At 42.1% G+C, this 23,312-nt stretch overlaps 2 protein-coding genes across 12 annotated transcripts in view; one reads left to right on the plus strand and one right to left on the minus strand.

Moving 5' to 3' along the window:
* Window positions 1–234, minus strand: part of LOC133225990 (uncharacterized oxidoreductase ZK1290.5-like) — a 447,194-nt gene extending 446,960 nt beyond the window's left edge. For all 11 annotated transcript variants that reach the window (XR_009729343.1, XR_009729342.1, XM_061379026.1 and 8 more), the window contains exon 1: window positions 133–234. Coding sequence is in view for 9 of the 11 variants with exons in the window: in XM_061379026.1 (XP_061235010.1) it covers window positions 133–205 (73 nt within the window). In the remaining 2 variants the exon portion in view is untranslated. The remainder of the gene's footprint in view (window positions 1–132) is intronic.
* A 283-nt stretch (window positions 235–517) lies between these two features.
* On the plus strand, window positions 518–22,769 carry DPH5 (diphthamide biosynthesis 5). Its single transcript, XM_061379032.1, has 7 exons — window positions 518–742; window positions 4,792–4,916; window positions 8,266–8,374; window positions 18,125–18,245; window positions 20,447–20,486; window positions 21,539–21,642; window positions 22,521–22,769. The coding sequence occupies exons 1-7, from the start codon at window positions 608–610 to the stop codon at window positions 22,742–22,744; spliced, it is 858 nt and encodes a 285-aa protein (XP_061235016.1). The 5' UTR covers window positions 518–607; the 3' UTR covers window positions 22,745–22,769.
* The last annotated feature ends 543 nt before the right edge of the window (window positions 22,770–23,312 follow it).

A 23,312-nucleotide genomic window follows, 5' to 3' on the forward strand; every position in this document is an offset into this window, starting at 1 on the left:
GATTCCCCCAGGGAGGGGCGCAAGGCCTGCCTCAACTCGGGGCTCCAGCCCAGACTCCTCGCGTCAAGCCCGGACGAGCCGGCCCAGGCCAGGCCTCGCCGTGACCGCACTATCTCACAACGAGGCACTTACCGAGCCCCAGAACCGGGATGCTGCAGCCGTTAGCGAGCGGCAGCACGGGACATTTCAGCTCCGCCGCAGCCATACTTCCCCGCCCCGGGGACTACAACTCCCGGCAACCCTTGCGGCCGCACAGCGTCGCAAAGTACCGCAAAGCGTGACGGGAGCGTGGCTTCTGGCGGCGGGCGGGAGGCAGGCAGGTGGGAAATGGGTGTCGGGTTCGGGGCTGTGTGTGTATGTGTGTATGTATGTATGTATGTATGTATGTATGTATGTGTATGTCGAGGCTGTATGAGTAGGGGCCCTCCCGGGGCTGTGTGTGTGGTGGGGTGGGCCTGCCCTGCTGTCAAGAGGCGGGTGGCAGGAGCGGGGAGATGTGCAGGGAGCTGTCTCTGGCGTGGTGGGGCTGATGTCGGTTTCCCTCCTGTGACAGGTGGTGGTGTTGACGGCGACCCTGGGCCCGGCGGCTGTAGCGACCTCCCGAAGCATGTTGTACCTGGTCGGGCTGGGCTTGGGAGATGCCAAGGACATCACGGTGAAGGGTCTGGAGGCGGTGAGACAGTGCCACAGGGTGTACCTGGAGGCCTACACGTCCAACCTCACGGTGGGCAAGGAAGCACTGGTAGGTTTGGCCGCTGCTGGCCCACAGGGCCTACCACCTTTCCTGCCAAGGAGAGTGTTAGGTCAGTAATGTCAGCAGGAGAAACTGGTGGCGTGTGATCTCCAAAAAGGTATGTACGTGACTTTCACGTGCTGCCAATAGTATCCTGGGGTGCATCGGAAGGAGTGTGGCAGAAGGTCAGGGAGACGATCCCCCCCTCTGCTGACCCTGGTGAGCCCACATCTGGAGCACTGTGTCCAGTGCTGGGCTTCTCAGTATAAGAGAGACAAGGAGCTACTGGAGAGGGTCCAGCGGAGGCAACAAGGATGCCCAGGGGTGTGAAGCATCGTTTTTACAAGGAGAGATTGTGGGTGCTGGAACTGGTTATCCTGGAGAAGAGCAGCCTGAGAGGGGATCTCATCAATGCAGATCAATAGCTCAAAGGCAGGTGCCAGGAGGATGGGTCTAGACTCTTCACAGTGGTGCCCAGCGACAGGACAAAGAACAATAAACTGAAACACAAACATGGAGAAGAGCTTCTTTCTATTGAGGGTGACAGAGCCCTGGAACGGGCTGCCCAAGGAGTTGTGGAGTCTCCCTCTGGAGGCATCCAAAACACACCTGGACACGTTTCTGTGTGCCCTGCTCTGGGTGGTCCTGCCTTGGCAGGGAGTTGTACTGGGTGATCTCCAAAGGGCCCTTCTGACCCTAGTGATTTTGTGAGTCTGTATTTTCATAGGAGAAATTGTTTTGCTACATTGTGAGAAGACTGGAATGGAAAAAAAACTTTCCTTCCTACAGGTATTGATGCTAGTTTTCATCTCAGATTCTAACAGTATATGGAGATCTGACTGAACTTGGTTAGAAAAAAGTCTGATCTGTTTAAAAACAAACAAATCAAAAGACATATCAGAAAAATACATGTTCTGAAGCCTTCAATCTCTTGATTCAGGCTGAGGTAATATGGCATGCCTGCTTGGCACAATAATTTGACTGTCTCACATGTCCGTGTTTCCTGGTGGGCCAAGCTGTCTCACCATTTTGAGACATGGAGAACACGCACAGTTCAGTCAGAGATATGCTGTTGAACAGCACGGAGATAAATTTTTTATTAGCAAACACACCTTATGGAAGAAAACAGTAGTAAACATGTACAAATTGTAAGTCTGATGGCTTCACTGGGAATGGAAAGGTACAGTTGAATGTTGAAATAATACCCAAACCAAGAGCTTACCTACCCACAGAACACAGATCTTGCCTCCAAAAACTGTGTAGTGCTATACAGAGATGCTGCCTGCGTCTTGGATGCTGTATAGCCATAGCAGAATCATAGAATCACACAATGGTTTGGTTTGGAAAGGACCTTCAGATCATCCAGTTCCAACCCCCTGCCATGGACAGGGACACCTCACACTAGACCATGTTGCCTAAGGCTCTGCCCAACCTGGCCTTGAACACTAATCCTGGAACTGTCTCACACTAGACCATGTTGCTCCAAGCCCCTTCCCAGCTGGCCTTGAACACTGCCAGGGATGGGGCAGCCACAGCTTCTCTGGGCACCCTATGCCAGCACCTTAGCACCTTCACAGGGAAGAGCTTCTGCCTTAGATCTAACCTGAACTTCCCCTTTTTCAGTGTGAACCCATCACCCCTTGTCCTGTCGCTGCAGTCCCTGATGCAGAGTCCCTCTCCAGCATCTTTGGAGCCCCCTTCAGACGCTGGAAGCTGCTCTGAGGTCTCCACGCAGCTTCTCTTCTCCAGGCTGAACAGCCCCACTGTTCTCAGCCTGTCTTCATACGGAAGGTGCTCCAGCCCCTGCTCATCCTCGTGGCCTCCTCTGGACTTTCTCCAGTAGCTCCATGTCCTTATGCTGGGGCCACCAGAACTGTACACAGTGCTGTAAGTGTGGTCTCACAAGAGCAGAGCAGAGGGGCAGGATCACCTCCCTTGACTGCTGCTCATGCTCCTGTTGATGCAGCCCAGCACACGGGTGGTTTCTGGGCTGCAAGCACACACTGAAGCCAGTTCATGTTCATTTTCTCATCAGTCAACACCCCCAAGTCCTTCACAGGGCTGCTCTGAATCTCTGCCCATGTACGTGTATGTGCATACAGCATGTGAGATTTTAGCATGTAGTCAGCATGATGTGGTTTTCAGACACAAGCGTAGGCTAGAACATTTGCGGCTATCTCTGGCCTATCTGCTGTATTTTGAAATGAAGATATACTCCATATTTCAGGCTTGGGTTTGGGGTTTTTTCAGTACACTTAATCTGAATTGAAATTAATCCATTCAAAACAAAATGTTTTTTTTATTGTTGGATAGTTGGAAAATCGCATTCGGGTGTTTTTACTTTGCAAAATCTGCATTAGCCATTAAAAATTGGATTCCTAGCCAGCTGAAAATAAGACATCGAATAATAGAAAAATGCTGGGTATTTTTGGTGTGGTTATTTTGGGCATTTGGTTTGGTTTTTATTAAGTCTTTTGGAAGCCTTGGAGTCCCAAAGATGAGGTAATTGGGAAAAGTGATCAATAAAAACAAAGTGAAAGATGCCATCTTAACCTGAAACTGCCCAAGAGGGAACGTAGAAAGTAACTACGAAGCCCAGTTTCCATACGAGTGACAATTCTGGATGGTTTATTTAGTAATCTGAAGCTCAGCCTCTCTTAAGCACCATGAAAAGTTATGGGAAAGCTCTCAAGAGATAAAGAACAGATTCTTTTCTGCATGGATTTCTAGAAATCTTCCTGTGTTGATGCTTTTAAAACCAGATCTTAAAATTCCAGTGACATGACTTGCCTAGTTTATCCTGTTGACCTGAAACACATGTTAAAGGCTGCTTGATGTTGACCATCTAAATCAGACCTCAGTTTGGCAGAAGAACTGTTTGGAGCCTGTGACCTCCCAGTGGGTCTGCACCTTATTTTTTGTCAGGAGAGTGCTTTTTATGTATTCTGTAATGAATGTGCTTTGATTCACATTGTAGAGCAGTCTCAAAGCATGTAAATAGATTCCATTTTTGACACAGGTAGAGAAACTTATGCAAAAATGGTGAGGAAGTCATCTTTAGAAAGGGGAAGCAAACCCAGTAACAGACCCATATCTAGTACTCAGTATGGGATGGATTATTTCATGGAAGCAGTGCTCTGCTTCTCTACAAGTATGATGGTTCTCTTGTCAATTCATTATTCTTTGCGAGCAAAGATGAAGCTATCACTGAAATCACAGGGACTGTCAATTTGTTAATATTTGTCATACCACTCAAGTTTTCTGAATGCTATTTAGAACAAAACCACGTTTGTTGATCTGTGCCCTGGAGCAAACCTTTATCTAATCATGTAAAGAGCATGTGAAATGTATAGTGGTACATAACTTAAAGACATATATGTTCAGGTAACATGTTCTAGAACTAACTGAGGTTTTATTACACATGTGAGGTTGATTCTGGAAATAAAGGCATTAAAAACATACAAAAAGACACAATAATTACTGAGCTGCTAAAGAAAAGCAAAGGACGTGATCAAATACATGTTTACTTATATGCATAGTAAAGTATTTCTTCCAAAGAACTGCAGATGAAGAACTAATACAAAATCACTCCTTAGATGTGGTTAGCTACAATGTACTAGGGATAATCAAAACCACCTATGTTGTGGTATAGCTAATGTCGTATTTGCCTATGGTTTGATGTCAGCGTTACAATTAACCTAAGCACTTAGACTCAGTCTTGTGAGAGAGGATGCCTTGCAGTAGGATGACCAGTTAAATTGAGTCCACCCAGGTACCTTTGTTATGAAGATGTCATTGAGCTACATTTGGAGCAGCTCCTCAACTGACACAAAAGGCATAAAACTCCAAGTCAGTATCAGAATAACAAGCTTGACTAATTTTGGGCAATTTTGGAGCTACTTTATGGGAAGCTCAGGTGTTCTTGCAAGGGAAGGAAGGTTTCTCTTAAGACATGGGTCAGACTGCTGGGGAGAATAATAAAGTTGGCCTTTCCAGTGTCTATTGGCTGTGTTCCTAAGTGTCTAATTTTGCTGTTTCTTATTAATTTCAATTTCTAGGAAGAGTTTTATGGAAAAGAATTGATTTTGGCTGACAGAGAAACAGTGGAACAAGAAGCAGATAACATTTTAAAAGACGCTGATGTTTGTGATGTCGCATTTCTTGTAGTTGGTGATCCTTTTGGGTAAGACAAAGCAACATTTGAAATACTGCTGTAGCTTGGTCATTCTCTTTTTCAATAGGAAGGAGCCATACTGCATAATTGTAATTGTTCATGAAGAAGCTGATTTTCAGACCGGAAGCATGTTTTATTGCATTAAAAATATACATGCAATTGTCCACACTTTATATTGCTTTGGAGTTTCCTTGCCCAGATATTCCTTATGGCTAAGAATGGGCACCCTCTAGGATGTATGATTCATTCCTTCAGCAGTAACTTATTTCATTCTTCATGCTAGCTTCTATAGAGAATATTTTTGTTCCTTGATTTATCTACTAACACAAGAAATTCTAGGATATCACATAAAGAAATCTGCTCTGTTTTGAGAGAGTATTCTTTTAGTTGCTCTTTGTACTTATAAATGTGGCTTTCACGCTCAGTTGCTTTAGAATGAATACTGATTGTTGGTTGTACAGTGCTTCTGCTTTGATATATGCTCGTTTTTAAAATCACGTAGGTTGTTCAATGTGTCTTCTCCTTTTGGTTTATTAAGCCTTTTGTTTCCACTTTTTATTCCTGCTGAAAAGTAGAGTCGTTTTCTATCACCAGAAGGATCTCCTTCTGTCTTTGCAGTCAGGCATCATCAATCTATAAATGTCAAGCTATACAGAAGAGCTTTTAGTCTCCAGCTGGTGATTCAAGATTTATACTGCAGTGTTAAGGGGCACAAGAAAAATCAAATCACTGAGCAGCCCATTTGTGAGTGAAAAAGTAGAGTTTATGAAAAAGAGGAGTAATGTGCGCATCTGTCAAAAGCAGGTGATTTATGTAAATACAAGTTGAAGGGAATTGGCAAGAAATATGATATTAAACTAGTACTTATGGGCGAATGATGCTGTGTTTCAGGAATATTAATTATATTTTCAACACATGTTAACATGAAAACTAGAATTCACGTAAAGTGTAGAGCCAGATTACCTATACCCTTGTACTCTGATCCAGTGACTGACATAAGTACACAAGATGAAAGAAACAAACCATATGTATTGAAATGAAATGGCTGCTTGTAAACAGTATCTTGATCTGCCTCATATCATTAGTTTCAGTGTCAAAATCCTTCAATTCTGACTAATATACTGCATCATTGTGGAAAACTATTCTTTTTTAAATGAGTTGCTTCTGTCTAAATGTTTATGTTCTTAATATTGCAGCTAGAACTCCTGTGCCCTCACAGAGCCCTAAGGATTTAGGGGTTCATGAGGTTACTAGGAAAGAGTACTGAATGTTTCTGTCCTAAGAGAAGCCACATGGGAGTAGGATTGAAGCCATGTGACTGCAGCTGATCGTAGAGTTTCAAGTATGTTTGCAGGTCAGAAGAGTGTTTAGTCTTAGGAAAGCTCAGGTTTTGGTGGTCAGTAGTTCAGGTGATAAAACAAGCTGTACCCCTGCCATTGTTCTTACTGTTGTTCACTCTGTATATGTGGTAACAGCTATGGATGTGCTAGCAGAAACCTGACAAGTTTAGTAGCATACAGGCAAGCGCACCTTCATCTAGCCTAGTGCTGACATTCGTATTATTACTATCCATAACACTTAAAGTCTGTACTGGTGACAGAAAATCCTAGTAAAGCTCTGGATGCAGAGAGCTGACTTCTTGAAGCCTTTGCTAGTACTAGCCAAGTACTCACAAATGCACTGCTGCTTTCAGCTGCCATCATTATGGGCAGATCTATTGGGAGAATATACTGGCTGGAGCAAATTTCAGTGAATAAAGCCAGCTGACCCGTTGGCCAGTATTAGCATAACCACAAAATCCTCCAGTGCTCCTTGTCCTGTGTGTGTGAAGGGAATAATACAAGACTTTAAAACTAGTCCCCTCTTCTCTCAGAGTAGGCATTCCTAAACTAAGTTTGTTTCTCGAAGTCAGGAACTCAGTCAGTCTACTAACCGAAGTGTTGTTTTAGATCACTTTACTGCATTCTTCTATGCCTGGAAGCCTGCGTGTATCACGGTCTCCAGTTTCCCAAATTCAGATTCCTTCATTTTTTCCTTCAGTGAAATTCTGTTTTAAGTGATTTCAAGGCCAGGTGGGACAGGGCTTGGAGCAATCTGACCTAGTGGAAGGTGTCCCTGCCCATGGCAGGGGTTGGGACTGGATGAGCAGTTGGACCTTAGGTCCCTTCCAACCCAAAACATTCTATGATTCTATGATTGATCTTTACAGCCTTCTAGCTGCTGTCACATTTGTGTTCCAGCCTGAAGCACCTGATCTGATTGGTGGAGTCAGGCATGCGGTGTCAAAACTTATCAGACTAAAAATCAGGAGAATTCTGTCAGGGTAACTGAATGAGGCCAGGGTGAAAGCAGTCTTCCTATTTATTTATTCTGGTTTCTTTCTTTGTTTCCTTCTTTGTAATGGCCACACAGAAGTCTGTAGTACATCCTGGCAATGAGATGGCTAAGGTCACTTTTAGGTTTGATAAATTTAGCCAAGTGCATTTCCATGTATTACAGGGAAAATGGAGTGCCTAGCATGTATGTAAGCATACATTCAAGCAAGATACATAAGTAAACACTGTTGCAGTTCAAAGATGTGAGATTTACCATCTCAGAAGGACTCTAATCCCAACTGCGTTAACTTCAAGCCCAGGAATTCTTGCAGCAGTCACTGCAAGGTGTTTATTAGGCATTAGACCTGGAGCCCAATTTAGCTCATTTCTAAGCTTAATTAGAAGTTTCTTAATTGTTACAGAAAAACTTGAGCACTCAAACTTGGGCATCGGTAATTTGAGTAATTTGGCTTAAATGTCATAAAAGTCAATTTAGTCTAAGGATGTCTTAAGTAGTGCATGCAATTTACCTCAGTTCAAAGCTCTATTTGAGTGTGTTGCTTTCCTGGCATGCACTGGTGCAGATGGGAGAAGGCCTGGCTCTACCCTGAGTAAGGAAATACTGGACTTGTGCTGAAGTCTATGCCAAATAGAGTTGACCTTTACAGTTCAACAGATGTCCAGCAGACACCTGCAGAAGACAAAGCGTAAATGGAACTTTTCCTTTTCAAATCCTTGCCAAAGCTACTTTAAAAAGTAACAATTGTGTTGGTGTTAAGAGTTTTAATGATGCCAGAAATCTGCAAAGAACCATAACATATTAAGCACACCTGTATTTTCAGCTAGGGAAGATGACATATGGATGCCTTACTGGAGTTTTTACTTTCCAATTACAATTAGTCATGTTATTGTTGCCCTTTTGGCACCTCTGCATTGCCCTGGTTGTGAAGGGTTTAATTTTACTTTGAAAACAAACTATAATGCTAGTAACACTTGATCACTTCGTCTTTTCAGTTTTTAACTCCTTTATTTTTCTAACACAGGGCCACAACACACAGTGATTTAGTACTACGTGCAGTAAAACTGGGGATTCCATACAAGGTCATTCATAACGCTTCAATAATGAGTGCAGTGGGCTGCTGTGGTTTACAGGTAACATTTTTACAGATATGCTATTCCACAAGTGCTAAACTGAAAACTGGTGAGCTCTTCTGCTGCTGTGGGAATGCATGTTGCAGTCTGAAGCTTGAAGATCTGGAGGAACTGTACACTTCTGTTGTCAGAATTTGTTAACACTTCCTTTTCAGTGTGCTGCACATGAGCAGAAGTCCCTTTTGATGAGCGCATGTGTAAATGAATAGTGACACTTCTATTCTGCTCTGCTCTCTAACTTCCCTCTGCCCCAGGAGACTTTAATATCTAAGTTATTTTACAGATAAGGCTTTGCTCTTGTTGGCTTCCTTCTGCTACTGATGGTCACCTGATAAGTTTAGTTTTAAATTAGGTTGTTATCCTGTTGAGAGATACACTGGTCTTGTCATGAAAGGAATATGTGCAGAAGCCTGTCTGTGTGCTCAACTCAGATCACAACTGATTCCAAAATCTATGTGATGCATTCATTTTCTCCAAGGTTGACCTGTCTTCACTTTTATGCCCATCTGCTGAGAGAGGAGAGGTTTGCCTACCCAAGGACTAGAAGAATAAGTGATAGGTTTTGTGCTTCTTGAATGGCCAAAGTAGAAAAGATCTGGTGTTCCCCAAGAAAATACTTCAAACTATTTCCTTTTACACATATATAGGTCCATTATTCCTCCTCCAGCATGAAAAACGTTATGGCAGTGTATGTATCACAACTTATAAATTACTTGAAGCTTCCTCCTTTTTTCATTCATTATTTTAACATAGAACCTGCCCTCTTAAGGTTCAGAATGATTCCCTGTGTATGGGAACCGCTAAACCCAAGCTCCTGTTTCACCAAAACTGAAGGCAAGCACAGGAATGTAGGTGTACCACAGACAAGAGCTGAGGCTTTGAATAACAGGTTTTCATCACTGAAGGAGGAAATACTCCTTCGTAGCATAACATAAAAGAATACCATTCTCTTTAATTTCAACAAAGTACTGACACCTTCAAGTTTACAGTGACAATCTCCTTATCTCAGTGCTGCCCAGCAGCAGAAAGTCTGTTGCAGTAAGTTGGGTATTATCTCTGACTTTGTTCACATTTGAATGGTTTAGAAATGGGAGAGCCCTGTGTGATCTGGCAGTGCAGCAAAACTGCCTTGACACCTCTTCTGAGCTGTGAGTGCTAATGCTGAAGGGAATGCAGCACAGGATTCACATTATTTATCATTCTTTCTGTGAGCACTTCTTTAGTGATACCTGCCTGTTGCTGTAAGACTTGGGTAAAATTATCTTTAAGGAAGGAAATAGGCTCCTTGGTGTCTAAAATCTACAAGTACAGCAGACAGATGGCAGCTGCTACATGACTGCACTTACTGGGGTGGGTAACATGGGTCTTGGGGCTGGGGCTTACCCTTTCCACTTTTAGCTTCAAGGTGGTGCAAAGTTTGCTTGTGCTGTCAAGCTGCTGACAAGTAGTTTCTACTACCTGCTATCTTTTCACTGTTCTTTTATTTTGTTAGGAAGGAAGGCACAAGGCTTGTGCTCCCAATGAGAACAGGTGACTAGGGTTTCTGAAAACCTGCTTCCCCCACAACCCCAGCTAGGCATAGGAAAGAGGAGTACAGAACTCTGAGGTGAATTAAAAACCAAAAAGAGCAGAAAACTAGCTGGGACTATACTGCAAACAGTCTATAAGGTTTGTCACATAGGCAGTTTTGGAGGTTAGCTTACTATTTCCTTGTCCCATGCTGAAGAGAACAGTCCGTGAAGGAAACGTGATGTTATTCACTCTGGCATTGGTCCCCTTTTCCATTCTGGCTTGGGAGGGGCTGCCTTCCCATAAGTCAACATTCCTGTTGTTGTATAAAGCATTTTAGGAAATGGTGATCATATTGTGTTACCAGACAGACTATAACCAGCTGGATGTTAACTCTTCATTGCTCCTTACAGGCATAAACAGCAAGTGAGGGGTCTCTTACTAAAAAGCAGCCTGTGATTTGATTAGAGCTGTGGGGGAAGTTCATAATTTTTTCCAGCAGTCTTTACATTCATGGCTGTCTCCTGCCATCAGTTTAGTTTTGGAGCTGCTGTGGTTTAAATTGCAAACTTGCTGTCAAGTATAGCAGGGATTCCTCTTTTGCTTCACCACAGAAAAGGCTGGGCTTTTTTTCTTGTGTTAATCTGATTGTAATACAAAACCTCTTTCTTTCTTACTGGAGAAAAACAGGAAACACCTTTATACGTTGTTGTGAAAGCCACGTGTGTAGTGAGCTGTAGCTGCTGATTAGGCCTCAGTAAAATGCAGCTACAGCCCAGTGCCCAGTCTGTTCACAAAAGAACATGTCTCTTGTCATCAAAGCAACGTTTCTGTGCAGCCAACAACATTCTGGTAGTTGTGCTGTTTTCCTGAACAGCAGTGAGTTACTGGAGTCGTTAGTGATGGTTTGTCACTTTCCTAGATCTATTTCTTGTCAAACTGTAGAGAAAGGTGAAAATCTATTTTCAAATGCTTTTTTTTACTGTTTTGCCCATTTGACGGACTCAGCTTGGAAGGCTGCACAGGTGAAGAGTGTATTAGTACAAAGAGCAAGTGTTTTTCTTCTAACTTTGAAAATTAAACTCTTCTAGGAAGCTCTCACAGGTTGATACCATGAGCTGTAGTTATTGAAAGCAGAGGATAGTATAACTTAGCAAAGTATTAGTGCAATTGGGCATAAGGCTCTATGACTTGCTGTGGCTCTTTCTTTTAGGCTGTTCTCACTGTACTTTCACTGTGTCAGGCTGAAGAACATAATTACCCTCAAAATCAAATTAATATGGCTGGAATGGTAAGAGAAACCAGGAAAAGTGCCTGTGCATGAGCACCTCTTAACATGTGCTCTGCAGGTTCACCTCTCTTGATTGGTATCTGAATTGTAGGTATGTTGATCACTCTGACTCCTGTTGTAGTAGAGAACAACTACCAGTGAAGAAATTCATGCAGTTTGTGCATACTGCCATGGAAGTCAAGGAGAGAGGACAGACATTCTCAGAGACCACTTCTAGTGGATGGTAACTAGTGAGGCAGTTCAGCTTTCCTCACCAGCAGCTGCACTGAAGTTCCAGAGCTTTGGAAAGCTTAGTATTTTACTACAGTAAACTGTAGTTTACTACAGTTAACTATAGTTACTATCACTACTCAGCTACCTTGTGAACAAGACATTGCTATTTAACTAGGATTCAGCATTGCAAGCTGAGAATAAAGGGAGAGCCCAGCCCTACTTCCATGGCTTTATCTGTACCCACACTCAGTCCTTCAGAATAGGGCTGATTGCTGAGGCTTTTAGCTCTAGAATAAAGAGGCAGAAAACTCAGAATCTCAAATTTACCCCTTTTTCCTTCCTTCCTTCCTAATCTGGGTTACTTTGGGAAGGTCAGCAGAGTGGTGCTGTCAGGACTGAATTCTCTCTGACCCAGTTCTGGTAGTGCGTCTTTGAGGGAGGTCAGACATGTGAGAAAGACTCTGCATCACACTGACCTGTGTGAACAACACAACTCAAAATGGATTGAGATAATGGCATTACTGTTAAAAAAAGGTGATAGAGAACTAAAGTGCAAAGCTAGAGGCAAGCCGTAGGATTGGAGCCACATAGGAGCCACTCATTTCTGAGAGAGTGGTGTTGCTAGTTTTAAAAGCATTTACTTTCTATTTTGGTAGGGGAGCTACCCCATGTCACGGCAGAGACCTGCCTCTCTTTTGAGACATACCCACTTTCCACCTGAATAGCTTCAGAACAAACATCTGCGTGTCCCCTTGTGTCTGTCAGTCACTCAGCTCGATTTTTTTGTGTTTGGAGGCCAGCTCATTCTGGTAAGATTTACAGTTAGCAAATAGTTTTGTCTTTTCACTACTAGCTGATCACTGAAATATGAAAGCAGTGCTCACTGTGGGGGGTTTGAGTGTTTACTGAACAGGTGAGCACATTTGCAGCAGCAAGTAGAATACTATTACATACAGGTTAGGAAGTTGAAGGATGTTATCATTACTCACTGAGCTTACAGTCAAATAGAAAACCTGTAGTAGCTGCAGCAGCGGAACCTTTGAGTTCCACCCTCTCTCTGTGCCCTCATCTTCAAAAATACTCTTTGCTGTGATGGGAGGGGCTCTGTGCAAAATGTTTTTTATCCAGCACCAGTTAAAACAAACTGTTTCCCATCATTGGTCGGGTTTCTCACTTACTGCCAGCTTCTGAGCCTTTTAGAAGTTGTTTCTCAAGCCATTTAAAGGTTAAATCAGTACTCATCACACTATTTCATTGCTCACAATTGCTGTACAACTCAGTGCCATTTGTCACCAGGAAACATGACCCAGAAATATTCATTTGATCAGAATAATTCTTTTTCTCCATTTAGAGAACTCTTTCAGATTAGTAATCCAAGTGACCAGAGTGGGAAGGAATCATTGTTTGACATTGCTGGGAAGAGTCTTCGGAGGTTATTAAAGATAAGGTGACATTACCTTGGAGGGAAAATCCTGTCCTGTTCAATTTTGTTTGGAGTTTCTGAGTCTTTGACAGCTGAATTTTGTTCTGCTTGTGGAGTGGCTGTTTCCTAAGTGCTGATACAGGAGGCAGCCAAGAGAAAAATGGGTTCTTCCCTTCAGCTGCTTTTATGTGATTTGTCTCAGCTGCCTCCTGAAGACTGCAATCATGTGGAGTGGGCTTCCCTCACCCAGACATTCTTGTCTTCACAGTCCCTTTCTCTCTGGCATGTACTACGGGGACTGGAGGTTTTTGGACAGCTGAGCCAACCTGTTGGCTTGCAGTACAAAAATGAGTCAGAGCCCCTTGTGTGTGAATGGTAAAGATTTCGAATTTCATGTGAAGGTTCTCATGAGAGGCATTAAAAGTTGCTAAAGGTCTGTGGTTCTAAGTGAGATAGTGGTAAAGAGCTAGAGCTAAGCTTGTGGTTGTTTCATATGACCAATTACAAGCCAAAATGAAGCTTGACTGATTCTTGGTACTTCTTTGTTGATGATTGTCCAACTTCCTAAGCTGTTCTCTGTCAATAATATATAAATTAAAAAACAATAGGAGCACTTTAATCTGATGTATATGGTCCGGAGGGTTGTTAACTGGTTACAGAAGGCAAGGGGAAAAATCTGGCTTATTAGGTTCCTTTTTATGCAGATAGATGTTGCACAGCATCATGTCAAAACTTACGACAAGGATAAACACAACATGTCTTAGCTTTTCTTTGTATGTGCACTGAGACTGATCAGGAAACAACCTGGGATAATGCAGGGTGCTGTCTGGTCCCCAAATTCCATTGAGGAGCAGCCTCAGGAGAAAAAAACCTGGTGGTATCTGTCAATGGGATGTCGTAAGGCTGTGCAGTCCTGTGAGACCTGTCTGCAGTGTAACCTGGGACCATCTCAACACAGCAGCCAAGGAGAGGTTCAGTCTACAGAGTTTACACCTATTGCATGTGTATCTAGGTGCCAGGTCCACAAAGTGTCACAAGACTCCTTTTTACCTTCTTCCCCTGACATATATCTAGTTCTGAAGCTGTTTGAAATGTTAGGAAAGGCGGTAGGCTTGGAAGTGAAGAACTGCTTTGTCACCATTGCAGCTGATACAGCAATAATTCTGGGAAAGATGCTGTAAAAATAAATGTCTGTGTTTTGAAATGTTTACTTCTTGGTTTCCCTGCAGCTGTTGCCTTATTGACCCTTTTACTACTATCTTGCATCTTCTCTGCTGCTTGCTTTAGTACTTTCTAGAGGGGATAGGAGATCTTCCTTTTTTAATTTCCCTGTTTAGTCTCAGCTTGTTCCTTCTTTTTACAGCCTATATTTTTGTGGTGATGAGCCACAAAAGAAGTGGCTAAGTGGCTATTTTAAGTGAAAACTGTTGATCTGGACAGCTTCAGGTGTCTGTTGTCATTCAGACTGGCCATTTACAAAGTTGTTGGGTAGTTTCAGTGACATTTCACTTGTATGCAGGCTTTCCAAGCAGAGATCGTGGGACAGCTCTTTCTCTTTCATAGATGATTCTGCCCTCTCAATTGATTCTGCTTATATAAACAAGTAGCGTATGAAATATCATTAACTGAAAACAGGCACCCCAGGACCAAAATCTGTCAGATTTTCATAATATGTGTGTAAATAGAACAGGATGTTAGAGAATGTTCAGAGGTGATGAAAGTGTGAGTCGAAGAACAGCTTTCTGCAGTATTTGGTGAGCGGGCAGAGCATTGCCTCCGAGTGGAGAGGCCTGGCCTCCCTTCCTGCCTTCAACTCTTGCATTGCAAAACTGAAGTGCACAAAGCTTTGTGGAAGCCAATTACTGGGGGGAGGAGTATTTCCAAAGACTGAGGTCTTTCAAAATGACCTTTTGAAATGTTTCCGTGAAGGTTTTGAGCGCTGAGCAGAAGGTAAGGAGGTTTCCAAGCTGAGAACACGGAACGTCTGCCCAAGCATTTCACTGAGCCCCCTTTGAAATTCTGGCTCTTTTGTGCCCGAGCAGAATGGAGGCACTCGAACAAATGTGATGATTAGTGCAAGTGTGATGCTTGAGATGTTTTAGCTTGTACAGAGCACATCTTGTCCACTCCTAAAGCCCAGCTGCTTCATGTAGAGTGCAACACACAGAAACTGCATTTGCTGTCGCCTCTCTTTAAAGCTTTGCCAGCAACCATACAGCACAATCCTTTCACTGAAAATACACAGAGCTCTTCACTGGCTTATTAAACTCAATCTCAGATCATGACATGAATCCTCAGTGTGCTCTAATACACCTTGGTTAACGAATTGTCACAATTTTAGTCCAGTGACAAGCATAATTTCTTTAATTTTGGGGCCCTATTGAGTCTTACATGGTTGGTGGAAAGAACCCTTTGCTTTCAGTGGATTCTGGTTCTAGTGGACCTGCTGTCCCCTGTGACTGCTGGATCCTTATAGTGGAGTTTTGGGTACTCACTTCTCTCTCTGCAGCAAGGCTTTTCTTGAAAGTCTGATACTTTGTACTAGATTTCAAGAGGTAGAAATTTGAACAGAGCACAGGAAACTGAACAACAAAGTGAATCTACATGAGGTACAGGGAGAGAGTTCAAAAAGCAAGTTCTGATACAGTTATGTGTTGCTTCTTTAATGCAGGCTTGCTCTGGTGGGGGAGCAGTGCCTGTGTTTCCATAAATGCCACGTCTCTGCAGAGGTCAAATGCTGAAAGGAAAGAAAAGAAAGAAATACTTGTTTGTGTCTGTAGGAGTGCTTGTAAGGTAACTGGTTACAGGTAGTCAAGCACAACAGGGGCATCCTTTTATTGCTTCACTTCCATAGCCTTTGTAGATTGCTGGTGTACCAGAGAGTTTAAAGAAGTGTCTTCCCCTCTTTAATTTAAAGTAGAAATATGTATGCAATAATGCTAGGAAATCTAATCTTTAGAAGTTAAGTTAATGTAAGTTGCAAAGGCATTTCTAGGAGGTTAATAAAGCATGCCCTGTTCCCTCTCGTTGGTGTAGAAGACACTTCTGTGCCTGTGCTGTCCAGGTGCTAAGAAAACAAGTGTATTGGTGTGAGACTGTAAGTACAGTTTTCTATGATCTCAATACTTCATGAAGCTATTTTGAAATGATTTCTACTGAATGGGCAGGCAATTTCTGACAAAAATGGTTTATTCTTTTTGACATTCAAACTTAATTCTTAATGCAAAACCTGGTGAACAAAGGACAGATTCAGTGAATCTGACTGTCAGTGCTTGCATAAAAAGGATAACTTGCTTAACTTCTTGTTGGCAAAGATGATGGAGAATCTCTGTAATGATCAATGGAAAAGAGAAAAATAACAATGAGAACAAGTGCTGGAGGATATAAAGCTGAATGCACGACTTGTTTTTAGTATGTGGCAGAACACTTGAAAAGATCTGATTCCTAACAAACTGCTTACCAGGTAATAACATTTTACCCGTTTCTGCACATCCTTTTCTTTGCTAAAAGCCAGAGGTGGAAGTTACCCTCTTTCAGGTTAACAAAATGCCAAAGGGACTGGGGTAAGATTCAAGTTTAATTCAGGCCACTTTCTGTACTGATGAGGGCTGCTGCTTTGGGGTGGCTTTCAGGTGGTAGTTAGGTTGATACTGGACATTTCAGCACTTGTTGGTTACTGTAGGTATACTGCCAATGAGATAAAACTGCTAGCTTTCTCCCAGATGCTGTAACAATGAAGGGGTGAAGGAGAAGCATCTTGTTAAATAGTTTTTTCTTCAGCTGTGGAACAAAATGGGAAGAGTTCTAGGCAGCCACCTGAAAACCAGGCAGAACATAGCTTGGTTATTATTCTAGACACAGCCTTGAAATAGTTAACAGGTTACATCGGGAACAATTCATTTTGTCCAACCTCTATTTAGTTTACTGGAAGAACCTTTAGGTTGTGAAATGTACGCTGTGTGTTCTTGTCCTTCTGCTAGAATGAAATGTTTAAAAGAGGAAATGTTTTCAGTAATATTCTAGGAACCTTTGAATAAACACTGTTCATCTCAGCATGAATGGTTCAAATTTGAGCTTTTGGGCCCTTGAAAACAAGCATGTTTCTGCTTTGATTTCAAACTTTTAAAGAGTTAAAACCACAACCTAGTACTGCAGGAAAGCGTGTAAAGGGGAACTCCCAGATGGGACAAAGCTGTCAGAGCAGCTTCTACATAGAGTCCTCTTTCTGCTCAGGGCAAACACAGTTTTTCCTGCCTGGTTTACAGAGCAAGTGGGGAGATGAGACCATTGCTTGAGCAGACAGAATACTGGCCAGCTGTACAATCAGTCTGGGCTTGCCCCATTCCAGAGCTGAATTCACCAGAACTGATGCATGGTTTTGCCCTTTTACAGGTTGGTTACAGAAGCTTCCAAGCCAAATGCTGCCTTAGGTTATGTATGACACTGGCTTCTGCATCACTGAAAATGATTGGCAAGACTGTTGCTTCATATGTTTTCACTGAGGTTAGGGATTTACAGAAATAAATAGTGTTAAGACTGAGAATAAAATCAATATGTTTGACAGAATATGATAGCAATATTATTCTTACCTGATATGCATGAAAAAACATTATACCTCTACTTCATGCATAATCTATCCCTGTCTTCAGATCTCCATATCCACTCCCTCTTCAGACTGTAACTTTTTTTGCATGATACAGCTTTCACCTGCAGAAAAGTGCTGGTTTAATACAACTGTATCAGTAGGATCTCAGTATTATTGCTTTATTAGAAGTTATCTAGCCTTAGCTGAGATAAGAAATGATAAGTAAGAATTTTGGTGCTAATCTTAACGAAGTTTTTGCCTTTAGGGGGATTTGAGAATGAACAAAGAATAGAAAGTAAATTGAAAGTTCACACACATTGGAAAGGTGAAAGCAGAGATAGGTAACAACTTCACAGGTGGTTCATTATCTGTTCTTTAACATGCTTTATTGTTTGGAGAGTAAAAGGACAACAGCACATCTCTGTTAGGAAGAAGAAAACCCAGTTCACTGATTACAGATGTTGTTACAAAGAAAGACGGGAATGCAAAGGAATGCACTAAAACTAGCCAAGAGATAGGCAGCTTTTTCCAAAGGTGTGCTATTTTTAGTGCTATGTTTTGCTGTGTGTCTGTGAAAGGGCAAGCATGAGTGTCTTATAGGAGAGCACTGTGCTATGAAACTCTTAACTAGGTTCAGGACTTTTCAGTGTTGCCAGTTGTTCATGGTTTTTATCTCATTTTATTGCATGCTCTTACGCTGTGTGTTACTGCTTTTGCTTTGTTTTGCAGTTGTACAGTTTTGGAGAGACTGTTTCCATAGTTTTCTGGACAGATACATGGAAGCCAGAAAGCTTTTTTGACAAGATTGAGAAGAACAGGCAGAACGGAATGCACACCTTGTGCTTACTTGGTAAGCAGCAGCTCCAAGGGTTCCTTAGCTACCATCTTCCACAGCATCCACAGACAGGAGTGATAGGCATGAGATGAAGTCTGGGATAAAACAAATCTTCTCAGCTAACATGCATGTTTGAAAATACACCAAAACTTGGAACATTGATGTGTGTGTCCTTAGTTCAGCCATTGTTCATGCTGCAGTGGTCAGGAATTTGTTCATTCCTTGTCAAAAAATCCCTAAGAAACAAAGCCCTTTTAGAAGTCACATAGGAGCAGGAGGCCCAGATTTGCTCTAAAAGTGACTGATTTTAAGCTAGATCTAGCTCAGGATCCAAGTCAGATTGCAGTGACTAGCAGCTCTCTCTTCATTAGGTTAGAGCTCAGCACATCTGACTTTCTGAGGAGCTAAACTGTACGTTTAACCACATTGGTGTTGTGTAAGGTGATAGTCTTTTTCCTGAATTCTTTTATCTGAGGATGTTTTGGGAAAGGTGACTGTCACATGAGAAGAAGCAGTGATGTAAAGCATCCTTGCCAGTCATGGAGCTGGAACTGAATACTGACCACTGGCACCAGGCTCTTCCGTGGTGCTGCCTGATCTTCAGCCTGCCCAGCAATTCTCAGCTCAAAGCCACTTTCTGAATAACTCTTCTAATCTGGGTAGCTCCTGAAAGATCATGGAATGCCAGACTGGTTTGGGTTGGAAAGGACCTTCAGACCATCCAGTTCCGACGCCCTGCTACAGGCAGGGACACCTCACACTAGACCATGTTGCCTAAGGCTCTGTCCAACCTGGCCTTGAGTACCGAGGAACTGCCTGCATATAAACTACAAGGCACTTACGTATTTATATATGTGCAATTCTATACCTTTTGTAGCATCTTTTAGACACATCTGGGATCTCTCAGTGCTAAATAAATTAGTATTTTAAGTAAAAACAGTCTGTAGTAACTGGAGAATCCTGAGCAGGAAAACAGTGTGCAAGCATCACTGCACACCAGATTCCCAATGCCATCAAAGTTGCTAAAATTGGCAAAAAATCAGAATTCTGGCAATTTGTTTTAAAGAAGGATGACTTTTGTCTTAACAAATGACTTTTTGGATGACCAGTGTTTAAACAAGGACTCTTAACAACTATAATATAGTAAACCCAAGTATTCTGTACATATTTGATATAATCAATTCTGTGATGTCCCTCTGTATGATTTTATACAGTAGTGTGAGAGTAAAAGTTTGAACTGATAAAACTGAATTGTAACCCATGTCCCATGTCATGGACAGTTGTGGTACCTGCATCTGATTGTAGCTCATACCTGAAAACTACCAATTTGCAAATAAATTGTTCCCTTAATACTACTTGGTCATTCGGGTCCATGTATTTATTGCTTGTCCAACTAGACTAGAGAAGCACATAAAAGGGGAAGTGCTGATAAGCTTTGGAATTCCAAGTGACTTGACAGTCACATAAACGATTCGGTAAACTGTTTTTACCCCCCTTTCTTCAGCATCACTGTGAGTTAGGAGTTGATTGTATAACTTAAGCAATACTTTTCTTTAAAATCAAGGTGAAAAAGGTATCCAGCTTTCACTGCGATAGTCTTTTGGGGGCATTTGAATACAGATGTTTGATTGTGTCTTGGACAGGCTGTGGTCAGTTAAGAGTTTCATACAGTTGCAGAGTCTAACCTGGCCCTTTCTCTGTTTTATTTTTGCCCAAATCCTTTTTTTCTTCCCATAACAGAAGCTTGTTCCGAGCGTTCATGGGGACAGGAAGTGCTAACGAAAGTCAGGTTGCTGCATGGCACTGATGTAATTGCTGTTGATCAGTCATCCTGTTCTACCTTTTGTGATCACAATGTACTCAGCGTTTACAAGTAGCTCCAGTACCATGGTGTGCTTCACCATGCTGGCATTTCACTATCCTGTAGCTTGCTATTTGAATACTTAGAAGTATTTGTATTCATCTGTGTTGCTGTGAGATCTGTGAAACTCACCCTATTTTGGGGTAAAATTACATGCATAAAATCCCAATACTTTGTGACTAATTAACATCTGAAACAGCAGAATGTTTAATCCGTATTCTTTGCTCCTGTAATAACTAAAATCCTGTTATAAAATTTATAGTAACTGCTCATTTAATTAAGCTTTACCTACACAGAAAAACTGAGTGAGGAGTTTGTAGGGGACCTGTGTTTTAATACCTGTTTTGCTCTACAGATATTAAAGTGAAGGAGCAGTCTCTGGAGAATCTAATGAAGTGAGTCACCTTTCTGAAAATGTATGGAAACACATTTGTAAGATACATAGAAAACAGTGTATTTATAAAGGAATGGAGGTTCTTTGTCCAGTACTGCACTTACCTGCCCTTCTGTTATCCTTCCCAGTGGCCACAGTCTTTTGTTTCTTACGAGCAGTGGAACTTTTCTGCTCAGAGCAATAGGACCTGGCTTTATTTACAGTAACTGAATGAAGCTATGGCAAAGCATCATCTTTTGAGCTGTTTCTGTGAGAAACATGAAGTCAGAACGGATTAAGCTTGGCAAATGAAGTGTTATTTCACTGTTCTGTCTCATCCTCAAATAGATGAATAGCTGAAACACTGTTTGGAATTCATTCTTCTTTACATTTGCCAGTAACAGTGTAAGGCATTGAATACATGCCACTCTTTTAAACAGCTAAATAAGCAATATATAGAAAATGCTCTCAAGTTCATGTAACTGTATTCAGGAGAGCTCTTGCCACATCTTAATCACCTCTCTGCAATCTTCTGTTTCAAAAGTGGTGAATACAAACAGTTACTTTATGCACATGCTGTAACTCTGCTCTAAATTAACATCTGTGAAGTCTCACAGTATCATTGAGGTTTGTTTATTCTGGAGTTTCAAAATGAAGGCTGTTTGACTGAAGCCACAGTTGGCAAAGAAAGCAGCATTTCATGTAAGAATGTATTCCTAGTCTGTAATCAGACAAACGTCCACAGGGCATTTGACAGAAAACCAGTACTTTGCCCTTGACTTAAAGTCTAATCCATCCTTCAGGAGCAGCTGCAAAACCTGCATATTGCTTCCAGCAGCTGAATTTGCTCACATCATTTGCCAGCTGGAGGCCCTTCTGTTTCATAGGTGTGAGAGCACAGAAGTCTCCTCCTGTCTTCCTTACAAATGCCTCTCGTCTGAAAGGCCCAGCCTGAGAGCCTGGGCCTAGGTAAGGTCCATTTGCTGGTCTAGAGGTTTCTTGAAATAAACTGTAAACACTAGGGATGATGAAGTGGGTTTTATGTGAAATTGCTCTACTTTTCTTTCCCTGCAGAGGAAGGAAGATTTATGAGCCACCACGGTACATGAGTGTGAATCAAGCTGCAGAACAGCTTCTTGCCATTATTCAAAACAGGAGGCTCCAAGGAGAAGAATTAGGTGCTGCTACTGCATTGTTTCTACCTGCTACTTATGCCTATCAAGTCACACTTAGTGATGAGCCTCCAAAGTCTGCTCCTTTCCTCTTCATCTTTGCATTGCTCTTGCTCCCTGGTAGAATTGGGCTGCCTTAAATCCTGGTCCTGAGATGGATATGGCAGAGCCTGGACATAGCGTAGTTCAGCAGAGATGAACAAGCTCCTGAAGGTTTAGTCCAAGCCTCAGCCTGGTGACCCTGGTTCTACCCATCTTTAACTGTGAGCTCTTTGATACATTACAGTTGCAGAAGGATTCTGAGCATTTTAGAGCAAGTGGGCTTCATAAAAAAAATCAGTGCTATGTTTAATCAGACAAGTCACACTCTGCACTACATGAGCACCAGCATGAACCCAGGTTAACCCTGCAATGCAGAACTGGGATTCTGACTTTTGAGTTCTTAACACTGGTCAAGCACAAACTGTGACTAGTGTTTATTGAGGCCAAGGGTGAAATCACAGCAGCTGTAAAGATGACTGCTGTGTCACAGAAAAGTTCTACGTTCCTCCTTTTTAGAAGTTTATTCCTTAAATGCTGTTAAAATGAAAATCCTTTTATCCTTCACATAGAAGGAATCAGGAACAGCAGTTTCCTCAAAGTGAACACAATTCCTGAATGAATTTCCTGTTCTACTTCTGTTGTCTTCCCCTTCTTGCTTATAAACATCCCTAAGATACAGCTTTATTTTCTTTGAAGCACAAACTTCTTTCTAGGCCTGTCTGGTGATTTATGAAATGGGGGTTTAAGAAAACAGCGTTAAGGGTTTAAGCATTTTGAGTACTTTTTCCTTTATGTTAGGCCTGTTGGTCACTAAATGAAGCATTTAATCTTCTTTCTTACAGCAATCACTGAAAACACAATCTGTGTTGGCCTTGCACGTGTGGGTGCTTCAGATCAGAAGATTGCTTCAGGCACACTGGAGCAGATGTCCACAGTAGAACTAGGTGGTCCACTGCATTCCTTGATTGTTACAGGCACTCTGCATCCTCTGGAATTAGAAATGCTTCAGCTTTTTACTGTAGCTGGGTCCAGTTTTGAACAGCATGCGTGCCAAAGGACCACTTAAATAAAAACAAGGCATTTATATTTTTTTTCTTTAATTTCATGACAGCATAATGTTATCCTTGTGCCCAATTAGAGCATGCCCAAGTGCAGTTAGATTGTTGCTTCAGAAGACAACACTGCAGGAACAGACATGCCTTTACTGGAGGCTACAAAGCGCAAGTTGCACCTGCTGGTATCAGCTTCTAACACATTGACACCTAACACATGAAACCTTAAAACCTCTTTGTCCATTTCAGTTCATTGACATTTGCATCAGTTTGAGGCTGATGACCAGGGTAAGAAGTGCAAGTAGAGAACTGAAGAGTAGCAGATATCTGTCTGGCATCAGTTTTGCCATGGTACATTCACCAAGCCTACTGCATACACTGGTGCAAGTGCATTCCAGGTGCTTGCTTTCAGTTTTGCAGAAACTCAGTAGTTCTCCCACCAACAGAAACCATTAGCGTGCAAAACCTTTTAGGGCTGTACTCACCTTTACACTTGGGATAGTGCCTAGACAGGTGAGAATGTTCTTCATGTCTAAACCAAGGAAAAGCAGAACTCACCCTTTGGATGTTGGTGAAACCGGG

This window comes from Neopsephotus bourkii, unplaced genomic scaffold (assembly GCF_033783945.1).
Source record: "Neopsephotus bourkii isolate Nb327-2 ecotype Australia unplaced genomic scaffold, CSIRO-AGI_Nbou_v1 NB_1768, whole genome shotgun sequence".
Classification (NCBI taxonomy): domain Eukaryota; kingdom Metazoa; phylum Chordata; class Aves; order Psittaciformes; family Psittacidae; genus Neopsephotus; species Neopsephotus bourkii.